Source organism: Myodes glareolus, chromosome 1 (genome assembly GCF_982192425.1).
Source record: "Myodes glareolus chromosome 1, mMyoGla1.1, whole genome shotgun sequence".
Lineage (NCBI taxonomy): Eukaryota > Metazoa > Chordata > Mammalia > Rodentia > Cricetidae > Myodes > Myodes glareolus.
Genome location: NC_142026.1, coordinates 14,158,394 through 14,181,658, shown reverse-complemented (window position 1 = coordinate 14,181,658; position 23,265 = coordinate 14,158,394). Strand labels below are relative to the sequence as shown.

Genomic DNA, 23,265 nt, shown 5'->3' with positions numbered 1-23,265 from the left:
AGTGGCTGGAGGCAGGAGGGCGGGGTCACTGGTATGCCAGCACACCCTGCGTGGTGGGGGTTCCAAGTTCATGGGTGTCCTGGAGAACATGATTGGCTCTGGGCTCAATCCCTCACTTCCACATGCACATGTGCATGTACACGTGCACATTTATCCTCACTCAGGTGTGCGAGTAATAGTGAATGAGTGTGTTACATGCACTTAGAATCCTCAGCGCCCTGGGTTCAATTCCCAGCGTGCGGACAAACAATAGTTACTGTATAGAATTTAGAAGAACAACTGAAGAGGTAAAGATGTTTGTGTCACCGGTGGTTTATAAGAGTCTGAAGAAGGGTTGAGAGTATTCATGTAGAGTGTTTGTTGACCATGTATGAAGCCTGGAGAAATGGCTCAGAGGTTAAGAGTAATGGTTGCTCTTTCAGAGGTCCTGAGTTCAGTTCCCAGCAACCACATGGTGGCTCATAGCCATTCATAATGAGACCTGATGAAATGAGGGGTGGGGCCATACCTGTGATCCCGGGGTCAGGAAGTGGAGGTAGGAGGATCAGAAGTTCAAGGTCGTCCTTGGCTACTTAGTGAATTCTAGTCAAGCCTGTTCAATAGAACACACATGGTCTCTGTCCCCCACACACATCTGGAGGGGCAGTACAGCCTTTGTCTTCTCATCTAGTTTGTAGCTATGTGATAACCTCGCCTTGTTACTTAGCCTCTTAGCAATCAATCATTTAGCTATTAGTACTTAGATTTTTTTTCCTTTGGATGAGTTTATCTTGACCTAGTTAATTCATGCGAAAGCAAACAAGGTTAGATTTGATGATCTCTACATTATCCAATTATCATCAATAAAATAGCTTTTGGCGAAAGAGAAGTTACAAATGTCAGTCTACTGAACTACGTTAAGAATTAACTGGGGGTTGACTGGGATAAATAATACATGCAAACTATTCTGATGGCATTGCTGATATGATGCTGAGCTATTTCATTGTTAAAAGGTTCGAGAAACGGTGTTAAACAAAACAAGCTATTCTACAGAGGCCTTGGCACTCTTCTGTATGGGGGGCTCTGACACCATTGACATCCTCTGTCTGCGGAGTCATTGGGTCCTAGTGCTCAGCCGTGCTGGGGAGATGCTCGATTCACCCCGCTAGCCATTCATTCTCCTGCCAGCTCTGCTGCTGTTGTGGGCTCTGGCCTTCAGAGCACAGATTTCTAAAAGTTGAAGAGAGCACATTCTGCTATGTTACTATCCGAGGAAATTTGTGAGGATCCCTTGGTTTTATTCCCCCTAAGTAATTCTGCTGAGTAACAACATCAGGAAGAGGCCCTAATGGGAAATCCGTGGCTATCCAGGGTACCCTCCTGTGAGCGCAGTTTCAGAGAGGCCAGGAAGTCATTGAATTGGTAGCCTCTCTCGGGAAGAGGAAGGCCCCCACACTGCGTGCATGAGAGCTATCTGGAGGGAGGAAGGAAGAGGCAGGCCATTTCAGGTGAAGGGAGGGCTGGGCATGGCACCCAGGAATAGTGACAGCCAGGCAGGATGGGAGCTGTCGAGGAGTGTGAAGTTCACAGACGAGAGGCCTCCCTTGCTTGAGGGTTTGTTGAGGATGACTTGTGCTGTGTGGCAGAACAATGTCTGTCACTTAGCTATGTTATTTTGGTGACCCAGGGGAGCTTGTCTGGAGGGGTCTTCTGGATCGCTTCATGAACCGAAAGCAAAAGCTAAAACACAGGATGGGACATTTCATTCAAGTTCCAGGTCAGGCCAAGACTCTGGACTCATTGATTTCTCTCTTCGAGTTTTATAGTGTTCCATTCTCACGCTCTTAGGATCTGGCTCCCTCACAGATGTGCGAACAGCGATTTACCAACCTCAGACTCCCCTGCAGCCCGCTCCATATGGCCACTGTGTCACGGACAGCGGTGTGGTCTACTCGGTGGGAATGCAGTGGCTGAAGTCGCAGGGGAACAAGCAGATGCTCTGCACTTGCCTGGGCAATGGAGTCAGCTGCCAGGAGACAGGTGGGCACCGTCTCTAGACAGCATCACCAGTGAGCCCACGTTGAGTTTCCGCAATGTCTTTGTTTGCAAAAATGTAAAACAATGAAACCAGAATAGTTTATATTCTTACCCTCCTGTGATAAAGATCGCAATGGTTCACATTTTCTTCCAGTCTTTTTACATTATGTATTTTCTTCCTATCATGAGGATCAAGCTGCTTTGTGTTTTCTGTATTTGCCAAAGGGATGCTTATAGGAGCACTGGTTTTCTGAATAGCTAATCATCTGTATTTTGAGTTTTAAATTTGGAATTATAGAAGTCTTTGAACAACTCACAGCCTCTTTGGGTTACAAACATGTCTATCTTTAATTTTTTTCCCCTAGAATAGCCTTATATACTATTTATTCTAACATGAATATAACCATAAATCTTACTCCATCATCTTTGGATCATAATTAATAAAGCTTTACAAGTAGAGAAACTGAGTCATGGCAACAGATGTAGTTCCCAGGGACATTAACAGAGGAACTCTGGCCCATGGCTCTAACCGAAATCATAATACATTTTGATTGCTCGTTCACCAGATGACTCTCACTTTGTTTCTTAGTGGCACAAGCTCAGCTTCCATTTAAATTCGAAATTTGCCACCAGTGGGGTGGGGTGGGGTGGGAAACAACTGTCCTGACTGAGACGCTGGGTTGTGCTTGTAGCTGTGACCCAGACTTACGGTGGCAATTCAAACGGGGAGCCCTGTGTCCTCCCGTTCACCTACAACGGTCGGACCTTCTACTCCTGCACCGCAGAAGGACGGCAGGACGGGCATCTCTGGTGCAGCACCACGTCCAACTATGAGCAAGACCAGAAGTATTCTTTCTGTACCGACCATGCTGGTGAGTGTCCTGGGGGAACCAGAGCGGTGAGGAAAGCCCTCCTGTCTGCCAGTGGTCAATCATTAATTGTGAGGCTGCACAAGAAACACCGCTTTGATCTGTTTGGACCCGGAGACACCGCTCATTCCGCAGCAGAGGCTCTTTTCCGTGTCCCTTAGCACCACTGGGGAAGGGACACCGCGGGACAGGGCCCTGTGGTTTGATTATTTTGACACATAGAGATGATGATGTGATTAAAGACACTCAAGTATTGAAATCAGTGGATGATCCCTCCGAGCTGATGAACACACAGGATAAATGTCAAGGGTGCCTCTACTTATCTTCTGTTTAGAGCCATATTTTACACAAAGCTATCGTTTAATCTTTTTTTTTTTCTTCTTGGCTGGGAGAACATGAGATTTCAATCTATTTTGAAAGTGAAGATGAAAATCCGCTAAGAAGCTTAGGACTGTATTATCAGATAGCTTTTATTCTGTGATAGGCCCTCTGGGAATTAGCCGCCGGAACCTGGCTCTGTCTGAGCCTTTGGTTGTCTGCGCTCGCTGTACACAGCAAAACTCAGCTGTAATCTTCCTGTTTGTGTGTTGTCCTGGGCAGTTTTGGTTCAGACGCGAGGTGGGAACTCCAACGGGGCCTTGTGCCATTTCCCTTTCCTGTACAACAACCGAAACTACACCGACTGTACTTCTGAGGGCAGGAGGGACAACATGAAATGGTGCGGAACAACCCAGAACTATGACGCCGACCAGAAGTTTGGGTTCTGCCCCATGGCTGGTAAGATGAGGCCCTGTGAGTGATGCCTGTGGTCCACTAGCAGCCTGTGGATGCTGGTTCCTTCATTCCTCCCTAAGACAATTTGGGGAAGTATGATACACATGTATGTATTATATCTTACGTTTGCAAGTTGAGAAAACCATCAATAGCACTGATTATTGATATGCTTTTAAGATCCCATTGACATGGCTGAATGTCAAAAACTAGAACACAATGCCAAGTACTTTAAAATTTTATGTCTTCAAACGTAAATTCACAAATATGTATGTATCTTTAAAACTATCTGACTCGTTGTCACAGACTAATAGTTATTGGCACGTGGCCAGTTTGACTGACACCACAGTTCTAAAGAACAAAAGTGATCAGAAGAAGTCAAATTATCCCCTGACAAAGAGAGACCTGTCCCTGGTTCACCTAAATAATGAAGGAGGAATTGGGTATTGGTTATTTTGTTTTTAAGTTTTGAGAGTCCTGTCGAAGACATTCTATTTTTCCAGCTGTAGAACCAGGAACTTAAGTGTCATGTGTGGGAAGAGGCAAGGAAAAGACAATTCTTTCCCTTTTTCTCATTTCAGCAGAAGCAAAAGACTGGATTTAAGAGGGAAAGTCTGTTTTACGTGGGATTTTATTTATGTTCAGTTTTCCTTTGAGCTCGAGTGAGCAGAAATAGGTGAAGTCACAAGGCTGTGGTTAAATCCAGCCAGATTCTAGGTAATGAGAATCAACTGAAAGAATGTACGAGATTTTCCTAGTCTGATTCTCCAGCACTCCCGGCGTTTCTCTCCAGTCTCCTCTCGAGTAGCTCTTTCCGGGAAGGTCTAAAACTCCACCTCCACCCAGCGGTGTGCATGCACGCCTTCTTCCCAGACGAGAAGTCTTAGCCTCATCAAACAAGACCAGTAACTTCTTCCGCCTACCCATTTCTATCACGTGATCATTTAGCAAGTATTTCTTGATCCTTTTCCAAACAGCCCACGAGGAGATCTGCACAACCAACGAAGGGGTCATGTATCGCATTGGGGACCAGTGGGATAAGCAGCATGATTTGGGCCACATGATGCGGTGCACGTGTGTTGGTAACGGTCGCGGAGAATGGGCCTGCATCCCCTACTCCCAGCTCCGAGGTACGCTGGGGTATTGGTGAGCAGGGGTCCAGAGGGACTGTGTGAAAATCCTTACCTGCCAAAAGCAGAGAAGGAAGCACCCAGTGCCAGGTTTTTCCTCCACTTACTGTGCTGGAGAAGTTTCTTGTTTCCAGTAGCCCGTTGAGAAAAGTTGGCAGAGTTGGGTAGTTCTGGGGCTCTGGAAACCATCCCAGAACCTAAGTTCTTAAGTTGAGCCAAAAGGGTGGCTTCCTAAGGAGAGCACCAATATTTGATCCTTTTAGCTCCAGATTATCCCTGTGTTTCTGTCTAGAGCAGATAAAATCTTTTCTTCTTTTTCCCTTTTCTTTCTTTTTTTTTTGGGGGGGGGGTTCAAAACAGGGTTTCTCTGTGTAGCCCTGGCTGTACTGGAACTCACTCTGTAGACCAGGCTGGCCTCAAACTCACAGAGATCTGCCTGCCTCTGGCTCCCAAGTGTTAGAATTAAAGGCCTGTTGTGCCCCTAACCTTCGGGCAGCCTCTAGGCCAATCTTACGGAGGCATTTTCTCAATTGAGATTCTCTCATCCCAGATATGTCTAGGTTTGCGCCAAGTTGGCAGAAACCACCCAGCACACATTCCTCTTCATTCCAGAAACCAGACCACATCATAGTATATGCTATACAAACGTCTCTACTCATCTGATTATAACAATCAGAATTTAAATAAAATCATCAACTGAACAGGAATGTTAGAGGAACTAGGACATTTATTTGTTGAAAGACTAGTTTATTCACAGGAAGCTATAGTTTACCTTGGCTTTTAGTTTAGGACTGTAACCCTTGACAATTATAAGTCTCTTAGACAGAATAAGAGGGAAGTAAAAATTATGTTATTAGGCTTTAAAAAAGCTTGTTCTATTCCCGTAGAAAAGATAATATTAGCAGGTGTTAAATCCAGCAGCAGAACCTAATGCTATGAAAAAGTACAATTTCTTCTATTTCATGAGTTAAAAATCTATCACCTATCTGACTGTTCCCTGAGCAGATCAGTGTGTTGTGGATGACATCACCTACAACGTGAACGACACGTTCCACAAGCGCCACGAGGAGGGACACATGCTGAACTGTACGTGCTTCGGTCAGGGCCGGGGCAGATGGAAATGCGATCCCATTGGTAAGTGGCTGCCTGTGATTGGATGGTTTCATCTTGGAGCGCGGTTAGCCAGCTGTGGATAAGGACGGCTCTTTGATGTTGCCGCGTTGCGTTCACCCCGCAGAGAGCTTAGCCTAGTGTGTCCTCATCGTGAGCCAGTGTACAATCTTTTTGCTTTTGTTGCTCAGTTTAGTGACAAGTGCCCTTTACTTCCGTTGAGTGGAGTTAGCCTTTTGGTTCTGAATCCTGAAAAGGAACTTTCTTTTACTGACTGCGGAAGCATGGGTAAAGGACAAAGCTGGTAAATACCTCCTTTCAAAACAGTCCGTCCTTTGGCCCACCGTGTCATAGATAGGACTGAGCTAACGGCGAAAGTTCAACCTTAAAAATAGCCCTATTCCAAAAATCCAAAGTTTAAGATAATCAATTCAGATGTCAGGCTAAAGGAGGCAGGCTGCTTCCTGAGACAACAAATTGATCCCAGCAGTTTGGCCTGAGTTTGCAAAGCTGAGAGATCCAAAAGGCTTGCGTATTTGCTGCTCATGTTTAAAATTTAGCTCATTAGTGCAGAACTAGCTCCTGAATTTTGAAGAAGTATATAAAACAAAATCATTGCAAAATTCTTTCTTGCTGTTCAAATGGCAAGTCAGTTACTTTGATATCTTAACTTTAAATTTTTAATTGATATATAATTTTTAAAAATTAATATTCAGATTATAAGTATATACCAAAATTTTAAACTTTACATTTTAAATTTAGCAGTATTTCTTGTTTAGGAAGCTAAATATCTTTTCTTCCCATTATGTACATTTTAGTTTTTATGACTGGTTTCTCTATAAGATAAATTATTTGAACAAAATATTATTTTAGAAATACGGAAATGGCTCCACACACATGTACTCAAACACTCACATGCACACATATCACACACATACACTGCACCACACACGCACACATACACGTACAACTATTATTTTAACTATATTTGTAAGGAGAATTGCAAGTTTTAGTTATATTTTAAGAATATACTCTATCACACTCAATGACGTGTTTGGGACTGTTTTAATGTTTTCCTTGCGTATATTCTAGACCAGTGTCAAGATTCAGAGACCCGGACATTTTACCAGATCGGTGATTCCTGGGAGAAGTTTGTGCATGGTGTCAGATACCAGTGCTACTGCTATGGCCGTGGCATTGGGGAGTGGCATTGCCAGCCTCTGCAGACCTACCCAGGTAAGCAGCCCTGAGACCAACTGCTGACCCGTGGGCGGTCATGGTGGGACACATCAGTCTTAACTAATATTCGGAAGCCCAAATTGGGGGCCTTTCTCTATCCCATCCTTTTCCATGTTACTGTTCAATATGTTTTTACTTATTTTCCTCTCTTCACCCTTCATTGGGTAAAAAAAAGCACCAGAGCCTATGAAAAGGTGCATGCTAAAGTTTGCACTGCCATTAATTTTATCTCACCCCATTCTGTGTGTGTGTGTGTGTGTGTGTGTGTGTGTGTGACTTGCTCTGGAAGTGAAAGGGATTGTTTTCATTCTATCTCTCAGAAGTCCCATAGACAGAGGGGAGGAAGCACAGGATGAGGTATAAACATGTTCCCTGCCTTCTTACCCGTTCTCTGTGTTACATTTCCTTTGTCTGTGAGGGGGAATGTGGAACCCTATATCTGGAGCCAAGAGTTGAGTAACTTGGTCAGCTCCACCCACACAATTCAAATACCCCAAAATATTTCTTGCTGTATTGTTGTTTTTTTTCTTCTATGAAGACATTGTGCCTGGCTATAGGGGTTTATTAATTTGGGGGGAAAACATGTAAAAATCATTGAACAATTGTAATATTACATTGAATTTATGATATTAGCCATTTCAGCAAAGTCTCCTAGATCTCCACTACTGATTTATTTATTTTAATTTCTTATTATCCTCTGAGTGTGTGTGGGGGGGGAAGGCGGTGTGCTGTGGCACACAGGTGAAAGTCAGAGTCAACTTTGGGATGTTCTCTCTTCACCTTTCTTTATATGGATTCCGGGGTCAGTCTCGGGTCTCCAGGGTTGTATGCAGCAAGCGCCTTACCCTGAGCTGTCTTGCTGGCCCTGATTTTATACATGAAACTTGGCTTGTCCTCAGAAACAAGAAGATTTGGGGTGAGATAACAGTCTGCATGTAATAGAAGTTACAACCATAAATTAGCTCTGTAAGAGTTAAGGCTAAAATGTGAGATTAAATTATCTGCATAAGAGAGCCGCCGTCCCAGAGTAATCTATGGGGGCCAAAGGCCATGCGAGCATGTGATCAGGCCTGATAGCTGGCTCTGACTGGGCTGTGACAGGCACACCAGTTGGCTTCGTTCTTTCTTCTCAGCTGTACAGTGGGAGACCAGCTTAATCTCCTTTCAGATCCTTTCCTGTCCTTCACACTAACACTCAGTCATCCCGAGCCCACTCTGCCTCGCATGCATTGGCCTTGCTTTTCTGATCAGGAAACACCCTCCTCTGCCCAGTCCTTAGACATTGTCCGGGCTAGGATAGGTGTCTGCTTCCAGAGGTGACCTGTCTCTTCACACGCATTTCTTGTCGGACTTTGGTTTAAGAGTCACGAAGCATTAAAATTTAACATTATTTCTCTGTGTTTAGCTTTTTGAGAGTCTCATCTAGCCTGGGGTTGCTCCGAACTTACTAGGTAGCCAGTCATAACCTTGAACTCCTGATCCTCCCGTCTCCACGTCCGACATGCTGGGATCACATGTGTGCACTGCTAAACCTGGTCAGTTTAGTACACTTTAAGATCTGATTGCAAATATGCTATCCATCCAGAAAATATATGCTCAGGAGACACTCAGAGTCATGTCAGCTGACTTTGCTCCTCGTCTCTAAAAAAAGGGCAGCATCAAAAGCCCATTGAACACAGAAGAGATTTCAGGGCGCGGAGTTGAGTGCCCGACCTCAGACACCGCGCAGTGATTATCTCTGTGTGGGCTTTGCTCGGTGCCTCGTGCCTGGCCCGGGAGGCTTCGAGAGTATAGGAATCATAAAAAGCCCCCGGATGGCTGAGAGACTGTGTCTGAGCCTTGCCCTGTTTGTTCTTCCTACTGAGTCGGTGGAGTTGTTCAAACTAACAAAAGATAACGGGAATTTGGTTTGTCAATAAGCAAGTAGGAAAACACAGCTCTCAGCAAATTAAGTAGAGAAAAGCGGTTGGCGTTAAAAGAAAAATTCATGAATGTTTAACTTCTCCAGGGTCACCATTACCAGAAACCACTCATTCTGACCTTATTTTCAACCAATTTGGAAAGTGCATGCTGTGCCATCCTACAAGGGAAGATTTCACAGTGGGAATTGCTTGTAGATGCCAGAAAGGTCCACTGGAAACAAAATCACACCAACTAACCAATATCAAAAGGATTATTAAAACCTTTCAATCTAAATAGTGTAAATGATAGGTAGGCTTTTAACTTTCCCATCTTTATATTATATGTGCTAGTACAAAGTGTAGTGATGAGCTGGAATTTCATTTACCTAAAAAACAACTCAGATAATTTTTTTTTATTCTTGCATAAAAATGCCCTAAGTCTCCTTTGCTGTTTAAAGCAGTCCCTTAAAAGTGGACCATGTCATGAGTCTAGGGGCTTGGAGAGCTGGGTAGCTCAGTGGTTAAGAGTGCATACTCTTTATACAAGTCAGTTTGATTCCCGGCGCTCACCCTGGATAGCACAATTGCCTGTAACTCCAGTCCCAGGGTCTCTCGCGTCTCTATCCTCTGCCAGCACCCGTGTTCACATATATGTACCCTCAACCCACCTAGGCATTTTAAAAATTAAAATAAAATAAAAAATACTAGGATGTCAGGCCTGGGCTGGAGGTCTAAGAAAGGAAACGGAGCCATCTCTCTCTTCACCCCCATCTTCCTCCCATCATCCTCTGTATTGGAGTATGATTAGTTAAATGGCATTTGTATTGTCTTAATACACTTACTTATCAGGGAGATTTAATCACTACGTATTTCCCACTTCAGATTCACTATTGACACACTAAATAAAATGCACATGAAATGTCTTTCTACCTGAGAGATTATAGTGGGATTTCTATAAAAGATCAATATCTGACAACCTTATTTAGATTGCCAGAAGTCACATAAGGACAAGCTTCTCTTTCTACTGATTTTTATGGAACCCCTTTAGATAGTATTTGCAAGTTTGTTTTTTATTGAGGCTCTTCATGTGTGGAAGGACCATAGAAATGACTTCTGTTACTGGATCACATGACCAACCTGTGTGGTGTGTGGAGCACACGCCTCTTTAGGATGCGAAGCTGAGAACTTTATATGTGAATTTTGACATTCACCTTGTGGCATTAAGTGAAATTAAGATTCAATGAATATTTTGTTAGTTTTCAACAAACTGAATTATTTCCAGTGTGGAAGTGAGCACATTATTCTAAAAGTTTTGGAGGTCACACAAGTATGTAAGTTACACATTTGTTCTGCTAAAGAAAACTTTGTTTTCAGAGAATTTAGAAGCTAAAACCGTAATTAAACCTGAAAGTCAATAAGTTTTTTCCCAAGAGCATTCAGAAAACTGCTACTATTGCAGAGTACTACTTTTTAACCTAGAACTTTGTTCTGTTGTGCAGAACATCAGGGAGCAATTTTTACCTTAAGTTTTAAGAAGAACTTTGTACAGATGACCTTTGACTGACAAAGACTAGAGAACAGAGAAGTTAAATTTCTCATCTGTAAACCTTTGTCAACAAAAAAATTATTATTCTGAGTGGAATCTACTATATAAAAAATTGATTCCCTTCTCTTACTTTGCTTTTTATTTTTCAAGTAAAAGAACTAAATCCATCTTAAATTGTGTTAGTCATGTCAAGATGTGAAAATACTGAAGTTTTAAGTACATGGTTCCAATATCATTTCACTTGGTAATCGCTTTAAAAAACAAAAAAACCAAAGCCAACCAAACAGTCAATACTTGATCTCTTAACAACTTAACCCACAGTGATCTTGGAGTAGACGTCTCAAGTGAAACGAGAACTAGATCTCTTCTTCCAAATGCAGAGAAGGCTTAGCCGGATGGGGAAATAAGCCTGGGTCTTTAATTATTACCATTGCCTATTTGTCCAGGACTCAGCCCTATTTAGAAATGTTTGTTTTCTATCATCTTCTATGGCCTTGGAGATATTGCTCGCTTCTTAGTAGACTCCTCTGTGCTGAGAGCCTCCATGATTCAGAATATTTTTTAGAAGAGCCTTAATAAAATTAGCGGATGAGGTCTGCATTCTGAACTGCATTGTTTGTGTTATGGAAAATTCACAGCTGCCTCTCAACTCTTACTCTGAAAGCAGAGAAGAAAGCGAGCTGAGAGACATTGGAGTGGGTTTTGTTTTATTTATTAGAGAATAAAATTATTGCATTTCTTATGGAAAAGGCAGTAATTACCAGGTGAAACCAGACCTGTTTCTAATGTCAATATATAAAAGGTTTAGCTAAACACAATCATTTTTATTATGCCCTTATTTCCTGAGAAGCAAACAGTCTTTTACGATGGACATCCATGTGTAATAAACTTGAAGAATACACAGGATAAAGAAATCACATGTTTTCATTTTCAGGCACAACTGGTCCTGTCCAAGTAATTATCACAGAGACTCCCAGCCAACCCAATTCCCACCCCATCCAGTGGAATGCACCGGAGCCCTCGCACATCACCAAGTACATTCTCAGATGGAGACCCGTGAGTATTAGCTCAGAAACCGAGGACTCTGGGACTCCTGACCTTACTGAGATGGGATACGGTGTTCTGTGGGTTTGTTTCTGCTTTTGAGTCAACAGAGCTGGTCCCTTGTCAGATAGTATTTATACTTCCTTAGTGTCTAGCCAATCTGTGGTCAGTCGAATCGACACATTGGTTTAGTTTTGTTTATTTGTTTTGATATCTAGAAGAAATTAGGCCTTTGTGTTAGAAAGGTCTTAGAAGCCATAATGCTTACAGCTATTCTCATCCAATGTGGAGAGACAATTTGAAGTTTTGATATGCTTTACGCTTTGCAACTCCATTAAAGGTAAAATGGAAATTATTTCCAGAGTTTGAAAACCAGTTAATTGATCAAGTCAACTCTACTTTGGTCCTCTAGAGTTATTAAGACAGAAGAGAATGAGGGAATGAGAGAACAGAGGGGTAGAAAAGGGATTATAATTGGCTTCTGAAAGGAAATGAACCCTAGAATTTTCTAGCCATCTAGATTCTGAAACTGTACTAAGGTTATTAGTCTATTAAACTTTGATGCCTCTTTTCCTCTCAGACCTGCTCTCTCCAAAGTTCATGACATAATTTGAAAAACACTATTTCTGAAGGGTGAAAAAAAATGTACTTTCTAAAATCAAATCTGCCCAATTGTAAATAATCCAAGACAACAGAAAGCGTTTGACTTATGACATTACCTCATGCAGTTGAATTTAAACTCTGGGGAAAATCCACGCTGTTGAGGTCATTCCTGTTCTTCACTTGCACTGTGGCGTCCATCGTCTGAGGAGTCAGTCTCCAGCTTAACACCTGGCGGTGCCAATCAGTGATGCTTTCTCCCTTCAGTATCTCCCCCATCATCTCTCTCTCTTCATCCTTTCGTTTTATCACCATTTTTATTTACTTCGAACTTAATTCTGAAACATTTTTGCAAAGCCAGTACAAAGGGGCCATTTACAGATAGGTACGAAATATACATTGAATAGAGACATCTTCACTTTCGATTAAATTCTTTGAGTATTTTTTTTTTTTTTGGTTTGGGTTTTGCTGTGTTTTGTTTTGAGGGATGTCTCCTTAGGTCAAGACTAGTTGCATATTCCTTATATAGCTGAAGATCTTGAACTGCCTCTGCCTGCTGCGTGCTTGATGGCAGGTGTGGTCTGTCTGCCCCTCTTTATGTGGTGCTGGAGGTTGAACTAGGCCCATGGCCGTGCTAGGCCAGCACTCTATCATCAACTGAGCCCTGCCCATGAGTCTCTTTAAAATTTTAACAAAGAATTCCTGGTTTTTGTTGTTGTTTTGTTTTTATGTAGGCAATCTGAGACTTTACATTCTGATATCTTCTTCTGATGGCCAAGAAACCTTACATTGTATACAAGTTTTGTTTTTTGTTTCTGTTTTTTTTTTTTGCCAATTTTTAAAGTAACATAATGGCTAATTTCAATTTCTTTCAACATATTTGAGCGAAACCTTCAATTTAAAGAGTACTTGGATCATTTTCATTTATCTTCAAAATATAAACTGGCACTAGAACATTTGAAGTATGTACAAACTTGATTGGATAACTTTTTTAAAAAAAAAAATCTCCGGGCATTAAACATGTATTTGATATTTAAACCGCTTTAGAATATTTACACTTAAAAGGACTTCTTGTTTGAAGTCTGGATGTTTCTTTTCCAAACCATCTATTGCAATGAGTTTTGTGGTCCATGACATATTAATGAAGTTGGACAGGATATAAGAATGTAAACCGGAGGGAAAAGATTAAATAAACTGAATTATATTCTTCTGCAGTCTTTCCGAAAGCTGGCTAACCGCTCTCGATAGGTTGTTCATTTCCAAGGATGAGTCACACAACCAGACAAGTTGAATCTTGTTTGTGATGGCCCCAGGATCTGAGTCAGGGCAATATTATGCTTTCCAGTGTCTCTATAAGGCAAGGAACTTGAACTGTACCCTGCCAAGTTGAAAGACAGAGTGAGTGGCCTTTTCTCACTTCAGAGAGAAATGGGTCTCGGTTTACTGGAAAAGTTGAAAGAGGCTGAATCAAGGATGCTGGTATTAAATTATTCAGTAATTGGCCATAGGGAGGTGTTCAGCACCTCAACTGTGTGACTCTGAAAGACACCCGTTAACTCTTTCTCTGCCAGTAAAGTGGGAGCAGGGATGTGTTCGCTTCTGGCAGGGAGATGAAGGTGAACTTGAGAAGCAAGCACAACACCTTGGGCACATGGTAAACTACTTGGCCTAGTAATTAGTTAACATCAACAAACTCGGTGGAGGCTTTTCTGAATCAAGTTTCCCACCATTGTCTTCGTTCTTCTTTGAAGATTACTGAGCACCAGCCTGGAATGTCTGTCCCCGCCAACACTGATGCCGTGTGTTCTTTTTAAACTGTCAGAAAACCTCGACGGGCCGCTGGAAGGAAGCCACCATTCCAGGCCACCTCAATTCCTATACCATCAAAGGCCTGACCCCGGGCGTGGTATATGAGGGTCAGCTCATCAGCTTGCAGCAGTATGGACACAGGGAAGTGACGCGTTTTGACTTCACCACCAGCGCCAGCACACCTGTGACCAGTACGTAGCCAGCATCTTTGGGGCTGTGCCGTTCTTGGGGCCATGCCTGCACGGCTCAGATGTGGGCTCCGTGAAGGAGGTTCTCTCCTCGGCTGCTTCCTTTCGTAAACGGCACCTGTCTTTTCTTCTCAACATCTTCCGTGCACAGAGAGGGTGAGCATTCTAGACAACCAAACCGATTTTCTTTCCCCTTCCTCTAGGCAACACGGTGACGGGAGAGACTACGCCCTTTTCTCCTGTTGTGGCCACTTCTGAGTCTGTAACTGAGATCACGGCCAGCAGCTTTGTGGTCTCGTGGGTCTCAGCTTCTGACACTGTGTCCGGATTCCGGGTGGAGTACGAGCTGAGTGAGGAGGGCGATGAACCACAGTACCTTGGTGAGTAGGATGTGTGGCTGGCTCAGCACAGGTTAAGAGATGCTTACTTGGGAGAATTTTGGTCACTGGAACTACTCCACAGTTCAGACTGAAGACACTCCCTTCCATTAAAGCAAGGAGAGAGGTGGATCCTCTCTGACCAGGCTGGGATTCCTCATTTGTCTGCATAAGGGACCAGAACGAGATCTGCAGCTGACAATGTTATCTTTTAGGCGTGCATAGCTACCGTCTTTTATGCTTTTTAAAGAGCCTAGCGGTTGGGGATCTTTTCCAGTGCTAGCCTAGTGCCAATGAGATGACTCGGTGAGCGAAGGCCCTCACTCCCAAGCCTGACAACCTGAGTTGTCCCTGGGTGGGAAGAGAGGATTAAGTCCCACAAGCTGTTTGACTTCTAGTCCCCTGGCCCCACCCCCCACATGTGTGCTGTGGCCCTCAAACCAGAGCCTCTCCCTCAAATAAATGCAATAATAAAAAGATATTGGGCATACTTGTGTGAATGGGACCCAGATCATAAAAATGAATATCCTTCCTCCCCCATCCCGTCATTCCTCCACCCATGGCTACTACCCTGATTCCTAACAGCAGTTATAGAAAAGAAATCAGAGGTAGGTTATTAAAAATTATACATCTTTAAGGGGAGAAATGGAAAATGAAAGAACATTCATTGGCGATTTCAGGCTGTTCACTAGTATTCCTCCTGGTCTTTCCCCCTATGAATATAGAGTTCTTAAAAGCCATAGACGGTTGGCTCCTGCCCACTAACTTCTTCCTTTCCGTTGCAGACCTTCCAAGCACAGCCACTTCTGTGAACATCCCTGACCTGCTCCCAGGCAGAAAGTACATCGTCAATGTCTATCAGATATCTGAAGAGGGAGAGCAGAGCTTGATCCTGTCTACGTCACAGACGACAGGTGTGTGTGCGCGCGCATTAAACCGTGTTCAAAGAATCTTTGGTGTGGGGTATGCTGGGGGATATGATACAGATGTATAATCCCAGGCTTGGAAGGCAAGGCTGTTTCAGGCTAGTGTACATTACCGGATACTAAAAATGCTTTATTATTATTATTACTGTAAAGATTGGGCTTGTAGCAGCGCTAACAGCTTTTCTTTTTCTGTTAGCACCCGATGCCCCTCCAGACCCTACCGTGGACCAGGTTGATGATACTTCAATTGTTGTTCGCTGGAGCAGACCCCAGGCGCCCATCACAGGTCATATTTGGCTTCTGTGTTCACGTGGATATATAGATGTGGAGGGAGGAAATTCTGACTAGATTGTCACCACCTTTAAAACTTCCATTTAAGTGCTTAAAAGTGTGTGTGTGTGTGTACAAATCTTCCAAGGCTACTTTATTATGAATTTTTTTCCTCAAATCCATTTATCACCCCCTCAATCCCCAACATGTCCAACCCGTGAAGCCAGCCCTGTGACTCACTGAAGCAGCCTGCAAGGACTGCAGAGGTAGACTGTCCCTGTAAGCCTGGTATTCAGTGCTGAAGAGGGAGCTGAGCTGCTGCTTAGCTTCATCAGTGAAGGTCTCAAAAGGTGCAGACAGTGCTCAGACTGGGTTTTTAGCTCCCCGTCCACAGTTCCAGAAAGAGAAATCCATGTACTCTCTCACCTCACTGCTTCATTAATTGATAGGCCTCTGTCTTCAAGGATAGTTATTGTTAAAAGATCTGGATCACTTCTCTGATCTCTGTGCTAATCAGGCATCATCATAGGAAATGACAACCCGGAAAGACCCCCAAAAGAATGTTCCTGATTCTTCACAGTCAAACAAATGCAGAGGGCCATTAGAAAGGAGAGATGTATTATTTGTCCAGCCTCGGCTTCACAAGACACTTTTCTCCTAAACCTGCAGGGTACAGAATCGTCTATTCTCCGTCAGTCGAAGGCAGTAGCACGGAGCTGAACCTTCCTGAAACGGCCAACTCCGTCACCCTCAGTGACCTGCAGCCGGGTGTGCAGTACAACATCACCATCTATGCCGTGGAAGAGAACCAAGAAAGCACACCTGTGTTCATCCAGCAAGAGACTACTGGCACCCCACGATCTGGTAACTGCAAAACGCCACTCTCCTGCTGTCTGACCCTGTAGGACTCAACCAGACAGCAGCTCTAACCTTCCAGGAGAAAAAGCCTACATGGATCATATTCATTCCCTTAGCTTCCAGGGAGGACCAGGGTGCAAGTCATATGACTGGCAGGTCCTTGAGAGTGAACTGTTTCTATCTCTTGCAATTTCGACATTCCTGTCACCTAAATCAGCGGTTCTCAACCTTCCTAATGCTGCAAACTAAATTTAATATGGTTCGTTGTGTTGTGACCCCCTCCAACATAAAATTATTTTTATTGCTATTTCATAACTAATTTTGGGTACTGTTATGAATCATAAATATTTGTGTTTTCTGAGCACTGCTGACCTAATTGCTGAAATGTCAATGCTAGGAAAGGAAGTCAAATATTAGGTTTTCTAGTTAAAAAATGGCAACATCTCATCTTATTTTCCTAAGACACCTAAGAACTGCTTAATCTTTTCTCTTAACTACCATAAAATGAGCCAATTGAACAAATACACCACAGTTTTTCTGTATCTTAAACTGAAAATATTTTTATTTTTGTGTTTATATTTCAACTTCTTGCTTTTATGCCATAAATATATGCCTATCTATAGACACTAGATAAAGAATCCAGCATCAGACTAACCATAAGCATTGACACACAAAAAAACCTAATTTTAGAATTGGCCAAGAAAGAATGGGTCTAAGAAATACCTCAGTTGTTCAGGGAGTTGACATTTAGCAGCAACCTGAAGTGGGCGTTTTGAGTGACACATTTCTCTTGTCTGCTAGATAAAGTCCCCCCTCCCAGGGACCTGCAGTTTGTGGAAGTGACAGATGTGAAAGTCACCATCATGTGGACGCCCCCTGACAGTGTGGTGACCGGCTACCGTGTGGATGTCCTCCCTGTCAACCTGCCTGGCGAGCACGGGCAGAGGCTGCCTGTGAGCAGGAACACCTTTGCTGAGATCGTCGGGCTGACCCCCGGGGTCACGTACCAGTTCAATGTCTTTGCTGTGAACCAGGGCAGGGAGAGCAAACCTCTGACAGCGCAGCAGACAACCAGTACGTCCCTTTCCACCAGCCCGCCTGTCTTCTGGCCCCGCCCCCGTGCTCTACACCCCTCAGGCCTACCTGGGATGTTCTACAGGCTGCTCACTGTTAGTCTCCTAACGCTTAGCAGTTACCAGGCAGGAGTGTGGCTCCGGGGTGGAATGTGTGCCCGGCACGTGCCAGGCCCTGGACTATATCTCTAGCACCACAGTGAATTAATAACTTAAATAAGACATCTAAACATTTCGTGATGCCGGGCACCAAGTTATCTGTTCAGTTCTTCACCAGAAATGTACAAAAGAAACTGTGACTTCTCTTGGGAATGGGAAGAAACTTGGAATCCTTTTCAGCCCCGTATCTAGGAAGTGACCGAAGTGTCTCTAAACTGCCTTGTGGATTCCAGAGCTCATGTGACGTTTGTACCATCTCTGGAACATTCCTAAAAGATGTTTTAACTTCCCATGGGAAACCCAGTTATCATCCTCAAAAAGAAAAGTGATAATCTATGTAATTCCTTCTAGTAGTAAAAGCTCCCCCACTGCTCCACCTTGAGACTGGGGTCCTGCGGATCTGTTTTAATTGCTGCAATCAGGTCCCCCCCTCAGAGAGCTTTTATTTCCCTAGAAGAGGACTAGTCAGTCCACACATGCCTTAGCATGTTGCCTGCAATATGTACCAAGCCTTCCATGCCCTGAGCCTGTTGACTCACCCCTCCCTTAACCTTTCTGGCCCAAAGCAAATTATGGGGTTTGCAAAGTGTTTGTTTTGCTTAAAAAAAAAGAAAATACTATCACCATGGTGTCACTATAATTTCAAGGGTGGTGGGTAAATCTTGCTGGGAAAATTAGCCTTTCCAAAGACAACAGACCAGTAAAAAAGGTCAATGAATTCTCATAACTGACAGAGTTTCGGCAAAATTCTACATCACCCCCCAGTCCCTGGGAGCCTCAGTTTCCAGGGATGTGGCTCTGACTTGAGTTTCAACCTTGAGGAGTGAGAATTTGGAATATTTAATCAAGTATGATAACTATTGACCTAAACATTTCTTGACACATTTCATCTTGGTTTTGTTTTCCAGAACTTGATGCTCCCACGAACCTCCAGTTTGTCAATGAAACTGACAGAACGGTTCTGGTGACCTGGACCCCTCCTCGGGCCCGGATAGCAGGGTACCGACTGACAGTGGGCCTGACTCGAGGAGGCCAGCCCAAGCAGTACAATGTGGGGCCTTCAGCGTCCAAGTATCCCCTGAGAAATCTACAGCCTGGGTCTGAGTACACTGTGACCCTGGTGGCTGTGAAGGGCAACCAACAGAGCCCCAAAACCACCGGAGTCTTTACCACCTGTAAGTTGAAACTCAAATGCCTTTCTTTAGCGAAGCTACATGGTTTTAACTATGCTGACTTCTTCCGTCCTTCTGCTTTTTAAAAGTTTATTTAAAAGCCATATTGTGTCATCTATAGCAGGGCCACTAGTCCCTGTGGACTGGCTGCTCTGTGAATCTTTGTGACCGAGCTGCTGTAAGGTACAGAGCGTTTGCCAGAAGGGGCATCACAATGCACGGCCTTTGCTCAGGCTGGTAAATGTTTTGAAGCAAGATTTTCTTGCTAAAGGAAGCAGTGTGTGAATTTGCAGGTATTTCCAAGTTCCTCCTGTGCTCCTGGGCTAACACTTGAGTCAGGAGGGCTTGGGAGATGGCTCAGTGTGGATAAAGTATGCGTTGCTTACATGTGAGGACCTGAGCTCAGTTCCCCAGCACAGACATAAAAGGCCAGGTTCAGTGGTGCGTTCTTGTAATCCTAGCACTGGGAGACACAGGGCGGCTTACAGCCAGTGTTGTTGCTAGTCAGTAACTCTCCAAAACTGCACAGCGGAGGCCAGGTATGCTGGTGCACAACTTTCATCCCAGTGTTAAAGGAGTCAAAGACAGGTGGATCTCAGTGAGGTCGAAGCAGCCTGGTGTACACAGCGATTTCCAGGATAGTCAGGACTACACAGAGAGACTTTGTCTTTAAAAAAAAAAAAAAAGAATAGTATATATTGTGCAAACGGATAAAGAAAATTCCTTGATGCCCACCTCTGACTTCCTCACAGACATCATGGACATGTAGACAGTGCACACATGCAGAAGAAAATATGGATTAAATGCTAGCAGACAGAATATAATCGGTATTTAATAGAATTGGTATCATCCCATTATTCTGGACATCAAATGAAAGTCAGTTATGTAAGCAGAAAGACACCCATGGATTGAGCAGACACCCACAAACAGTGAGAGGCTAAACAAATGGTTTCTTTGAGAGCCTGGACTGCCACAGGCTACCGTACTTCACAGAGCTGTGGCCTGGCTCCCCTTCCTCTTTCCTAAACTATAAATTCCACAGGGAGGAAAAAATACAGGAATTTTTGGCCATGGCTATTCCTTTTACTCAACATTTTAGAAGAAATTTCTTTAAATCTCTTATTTGACTGCATCCTATTAAAGGCCTATATTCACAAGCTGTTTCTCTACTAAGTACACTCCATTTCCATGACAAAGAGTTATGAGACCTTCCTGCTGAAGACTTATCACTTATTTTCTACTTGACGTTTTGAATTACAGAAGCACCTAACATAAGCCTGCTTTTGGCCCTTAATGCTTCATTTCCCCCAGTTAGTTCTCAGCTTTTCAGGAACTTTCAAGACTTCTTGGACTAAATTTGAAATAGGGATCCTCAAAAGCATTAAAACGTAATCAAAGGGACTGGAAAGATGGCTCAGCGGTTAAGAGCACTGCCTCTTAACCTCTTCCAGAGAACCCGGGTTCAATTCCCACATGGCAATGTACAGCTATCTGAACTCCAGTTCCAGGGGACCTCACACAGACATACACACAGGCAAAACACCACTGCACACAAATAAACATAAAGTTTTGGGGGGAAAATGTAATCTAAGCCAAGTGTGGTGGCACACGCCTTTAACCCCAACACTCAGTAGTAGGTAGCTGCAGGCTTATCTCTGTGAGTTCAAGGCCAGCCTGGGCTACATTAGGGAGATCCTGAACAGTCAGGACTATTTAGAGAGAGCCTGTCTTAAACAAAACAAAACAAGAAAAAAAAAGCCAAAAAAAGTAAAAGCCAAACAAATAAAAAACAAACAAAACAAAATAAATTAAAAAAATAATAACCTAGAAAAAGCTTAGTTTGTCAATTACTCTGGAGTTTCCCAGAGAAGATCCACTGTCCCCCACAGGAATCTGTGGTTTACCAACTTGCATGCGTCTTTGGTGGTGTGAGTCTGAACAATGAGGGCTCTTTCCTACGAATTTGTTAATCAGAAGCTAATGAAATCTGCTTTTAGTGGACAAGAGAATTCACTTGAAATTTCGCTATTTTATGCTGCTTGGTTTTGAGGTCATCTGAGATCCACTCTCAGGAAGTTAATGTTTGTTTTTCTTGCAAATACCAATTTTTTTCTTATAGATGTCCTTCAAGTGAATCAGGTTGTAGGTGTCAGTGCACATTGCCTGCTAATAGACAGCTTCTGGGTGGAATAGTAAAATTCGTATTAGCTGCAGATTAATTAACATACTTCATTGTATGTAGTGTCCTTTCCCAAAACTTTTGGGTAGATGGGTGATTGAAGGCTAAATGGTGCAAAGGCTCAAACTTCAGCAAACCAGTGTAAGGCAGGGCTCACTTGCACAAGTCCATTCGAACCCCAGCTATAACAGCAGCAGGGCTGTGAGCGTCAGTTTCGGGAGCTTTAGCAAGTCCGACCTTTGGAAACAACTTTCCTGGGTTTTGTATCTTAAGAGCAATCGTGAGAAAAGCTGGGAGAATAGGCAATTTCTGGAGGGAATCATCCAGCCTTCTGTATCGAGAGCATATTTTTATTTCTCAGCAGCTAGATTGGTCCTCACCTAACAATCCGTGCCAGAGCCCATAATTCATACTTACAGGAGCATCCTTTGTTGGACACCAGTTTGTGGGTTTGTGGTTCCGGGATCTTCCTGTAATGGTCTGCCTGGGCAAGGGAGTATCGTCTCAGACGGGGCAAAATTTAGCTGCCTGGGTCTAGGAATAGAAAATACCTAGTTCAGGTGAAAGGAATTGACTGTTCTGAATTGGTTTTGTTTGTTTGCTTTGGTTTGTTTTTTGTTTTTTTGAGACAGGGTTTCTCTGTGTAGCCCTGGATGTTCTGGAACTTAACTTTGTAGATCAGGCTGACCACGAACTCAGAGTTCTGTCTGCCTTTGTTTCCCAAGTGCTGGGGAAGGATAATTCATTTTGATTATTTCTTGGGGGACAGTTAAAAATGGTCACCCAGGACTGGGTCAGGTCTTTTTGAAAAGTTGGCAGCAGGCGAGCAATATATGATTTCAGGTCACCAATCCGAATTGCCTCAAGTGCCATCAAGATAGCGTACTCCTGAAGCACCCGCTATCACAGTAGGTAGTGAGGGCAGTATTCAGTTCAGCAACTACAGCGGTCTCTCCGTACATATTTGATTTTTACTTCCACATCGCATTTTAAAGTAAAAATTAAAAAATGAGACCATAAATCCAAACTGAGAAGAAAAACATGGAAGAATTGTAATATTGGATCTGAATTCTCATGTCATACAAAAAAAACTTGACGCTGAGCAGAGTAAAAGATGCCAGCCTTTTCATCCGTGTCTGGGGCTGGAGAGGAACGGGGTTGGAAGGGTACTTGCCTTCCTGGCTTGGATCTCCAGCACTTACACCGTGTTAGGGTGTACACCTAGATTACAGGGAGGTGAGGGGTGGAGTTGGGCTAGCCTGAGCTACATGAAACCCTGACTAAACAAAGAAGAGAGAGAAAGAAACAAGCAAGAAACTAATCCTCGTTTGTGTGACTGGAGGGTAATTAACCATTCATAATTTATGTAAATGCATTCTGTGTGGTTTATTCCGGTAGGAAAAGAATTCATCTAGAAAACAGGAGTATGAATAAACGGGGCTATCAAAGCCCTTAACAAACAACTTTGAATTGAACAACTCAGAAATCTTGGTTTCTGGGGCCTTGCTATGCTACATTTATAATCAAACCTGCAAGGTGCTTGGGAACATTTATCTTAATTCTGCGTACATACTTCTGTTTTAAATTTTTATTTTTTTTAAAATAGCCGGGCATTGGTGGCGCACGCCTTTAATCCCAGCACTCAGGGAGGCAGATGCAGGTGGATCTCTGTGAGTTAGAGGTCAGTCTGGTCTACAGAGGGCATTCCAGGACAGCCAGAACTAGTCAGAGAAACTCTTCCTCAAAAATAAAAAAACAAAATAAAATAAAAAATTGTGTATATGTGTGGGGGAAGGGTAGGTGTGTGCATGAGGAGTGTGGGTGCTCAGAGAATCCAGAAGAGGGGGTTGGGTGTCTGACCCATGGCTTGATTTCCAGTTGGCTGTGAGCTACCCATTGTGCTGGAAACTGAAATAGGTCCTCTGCAAAAGCAGTATTTATCGTAACGGCTGAACCTTATCTCTGTCCCACGTATATTTTTAAAAAAATTAGTATATTCACTAAAAATCATTTTTTTAAAAAACATGA

General features: G+C 43.3%; 1 protein-coding gene across 12 annotated transcripts in view; it reads left to right on the top strand.

Moving 5' to 3' along the window:
• Nucleotides 1-23,265, top strand: part of Fn1 (fibronectin 1) — a 65,389-nt gene that overhangs the window by 7,976 nt on the left and 34,148 nt on the right. For all 12 annotated transcript variants that reach the window (XM_085698630.2, XM_085698608.2, XM_048459433.3 and 9 more), the window contains exons 7-20: nt 1,828-2,019; nt 2,709-2,888; nt 3,486-3,662; nt 4,634-4,786; nt 5,792-5,920; nt 6,989-7,132; nt 11,517-11,638; nt 14,049-14,226; nt 14,427-14,603; nt 15,386-15,514; nt 15,723-15,812; nt 16,466-16,660; nt 17,456-17,728; nt 18,795-19,061. In XM_085698630.2, the coding sequence (XP_085554756.2) occupies nt 1,828-2,019; nt 2,709-2,888; nt 3,486-3,662; nt 4,634-4,786; nt 5,792-5,920; nt 6,989-7,132; nt 11,517-11,638; nt 14,049-14,226; nt 14,427-14,603; nt 15,386-15,514; nt 15,723-15,812; nt 16,466-16,660; nt 17,456-17,728; nt 18,795-19,061 (2,406 nt within the window). The remainder of the gene's footprint in view (nt 1-1,827; nt 2,020-2,708; nt 2,889-3,485; nt 3,663-4,633; nt 4,787-5,791; nt 5,921-6,988; nt 7,133-11,516; nt 11,639-14,048; nt 14,227-14,426; nt 14,604-15,385; nt 15,515-15,722; nt 15,813-16,465; nt 16,661-17,455; nt 17,729-18,794; nt 19,062-23,265) is intronic.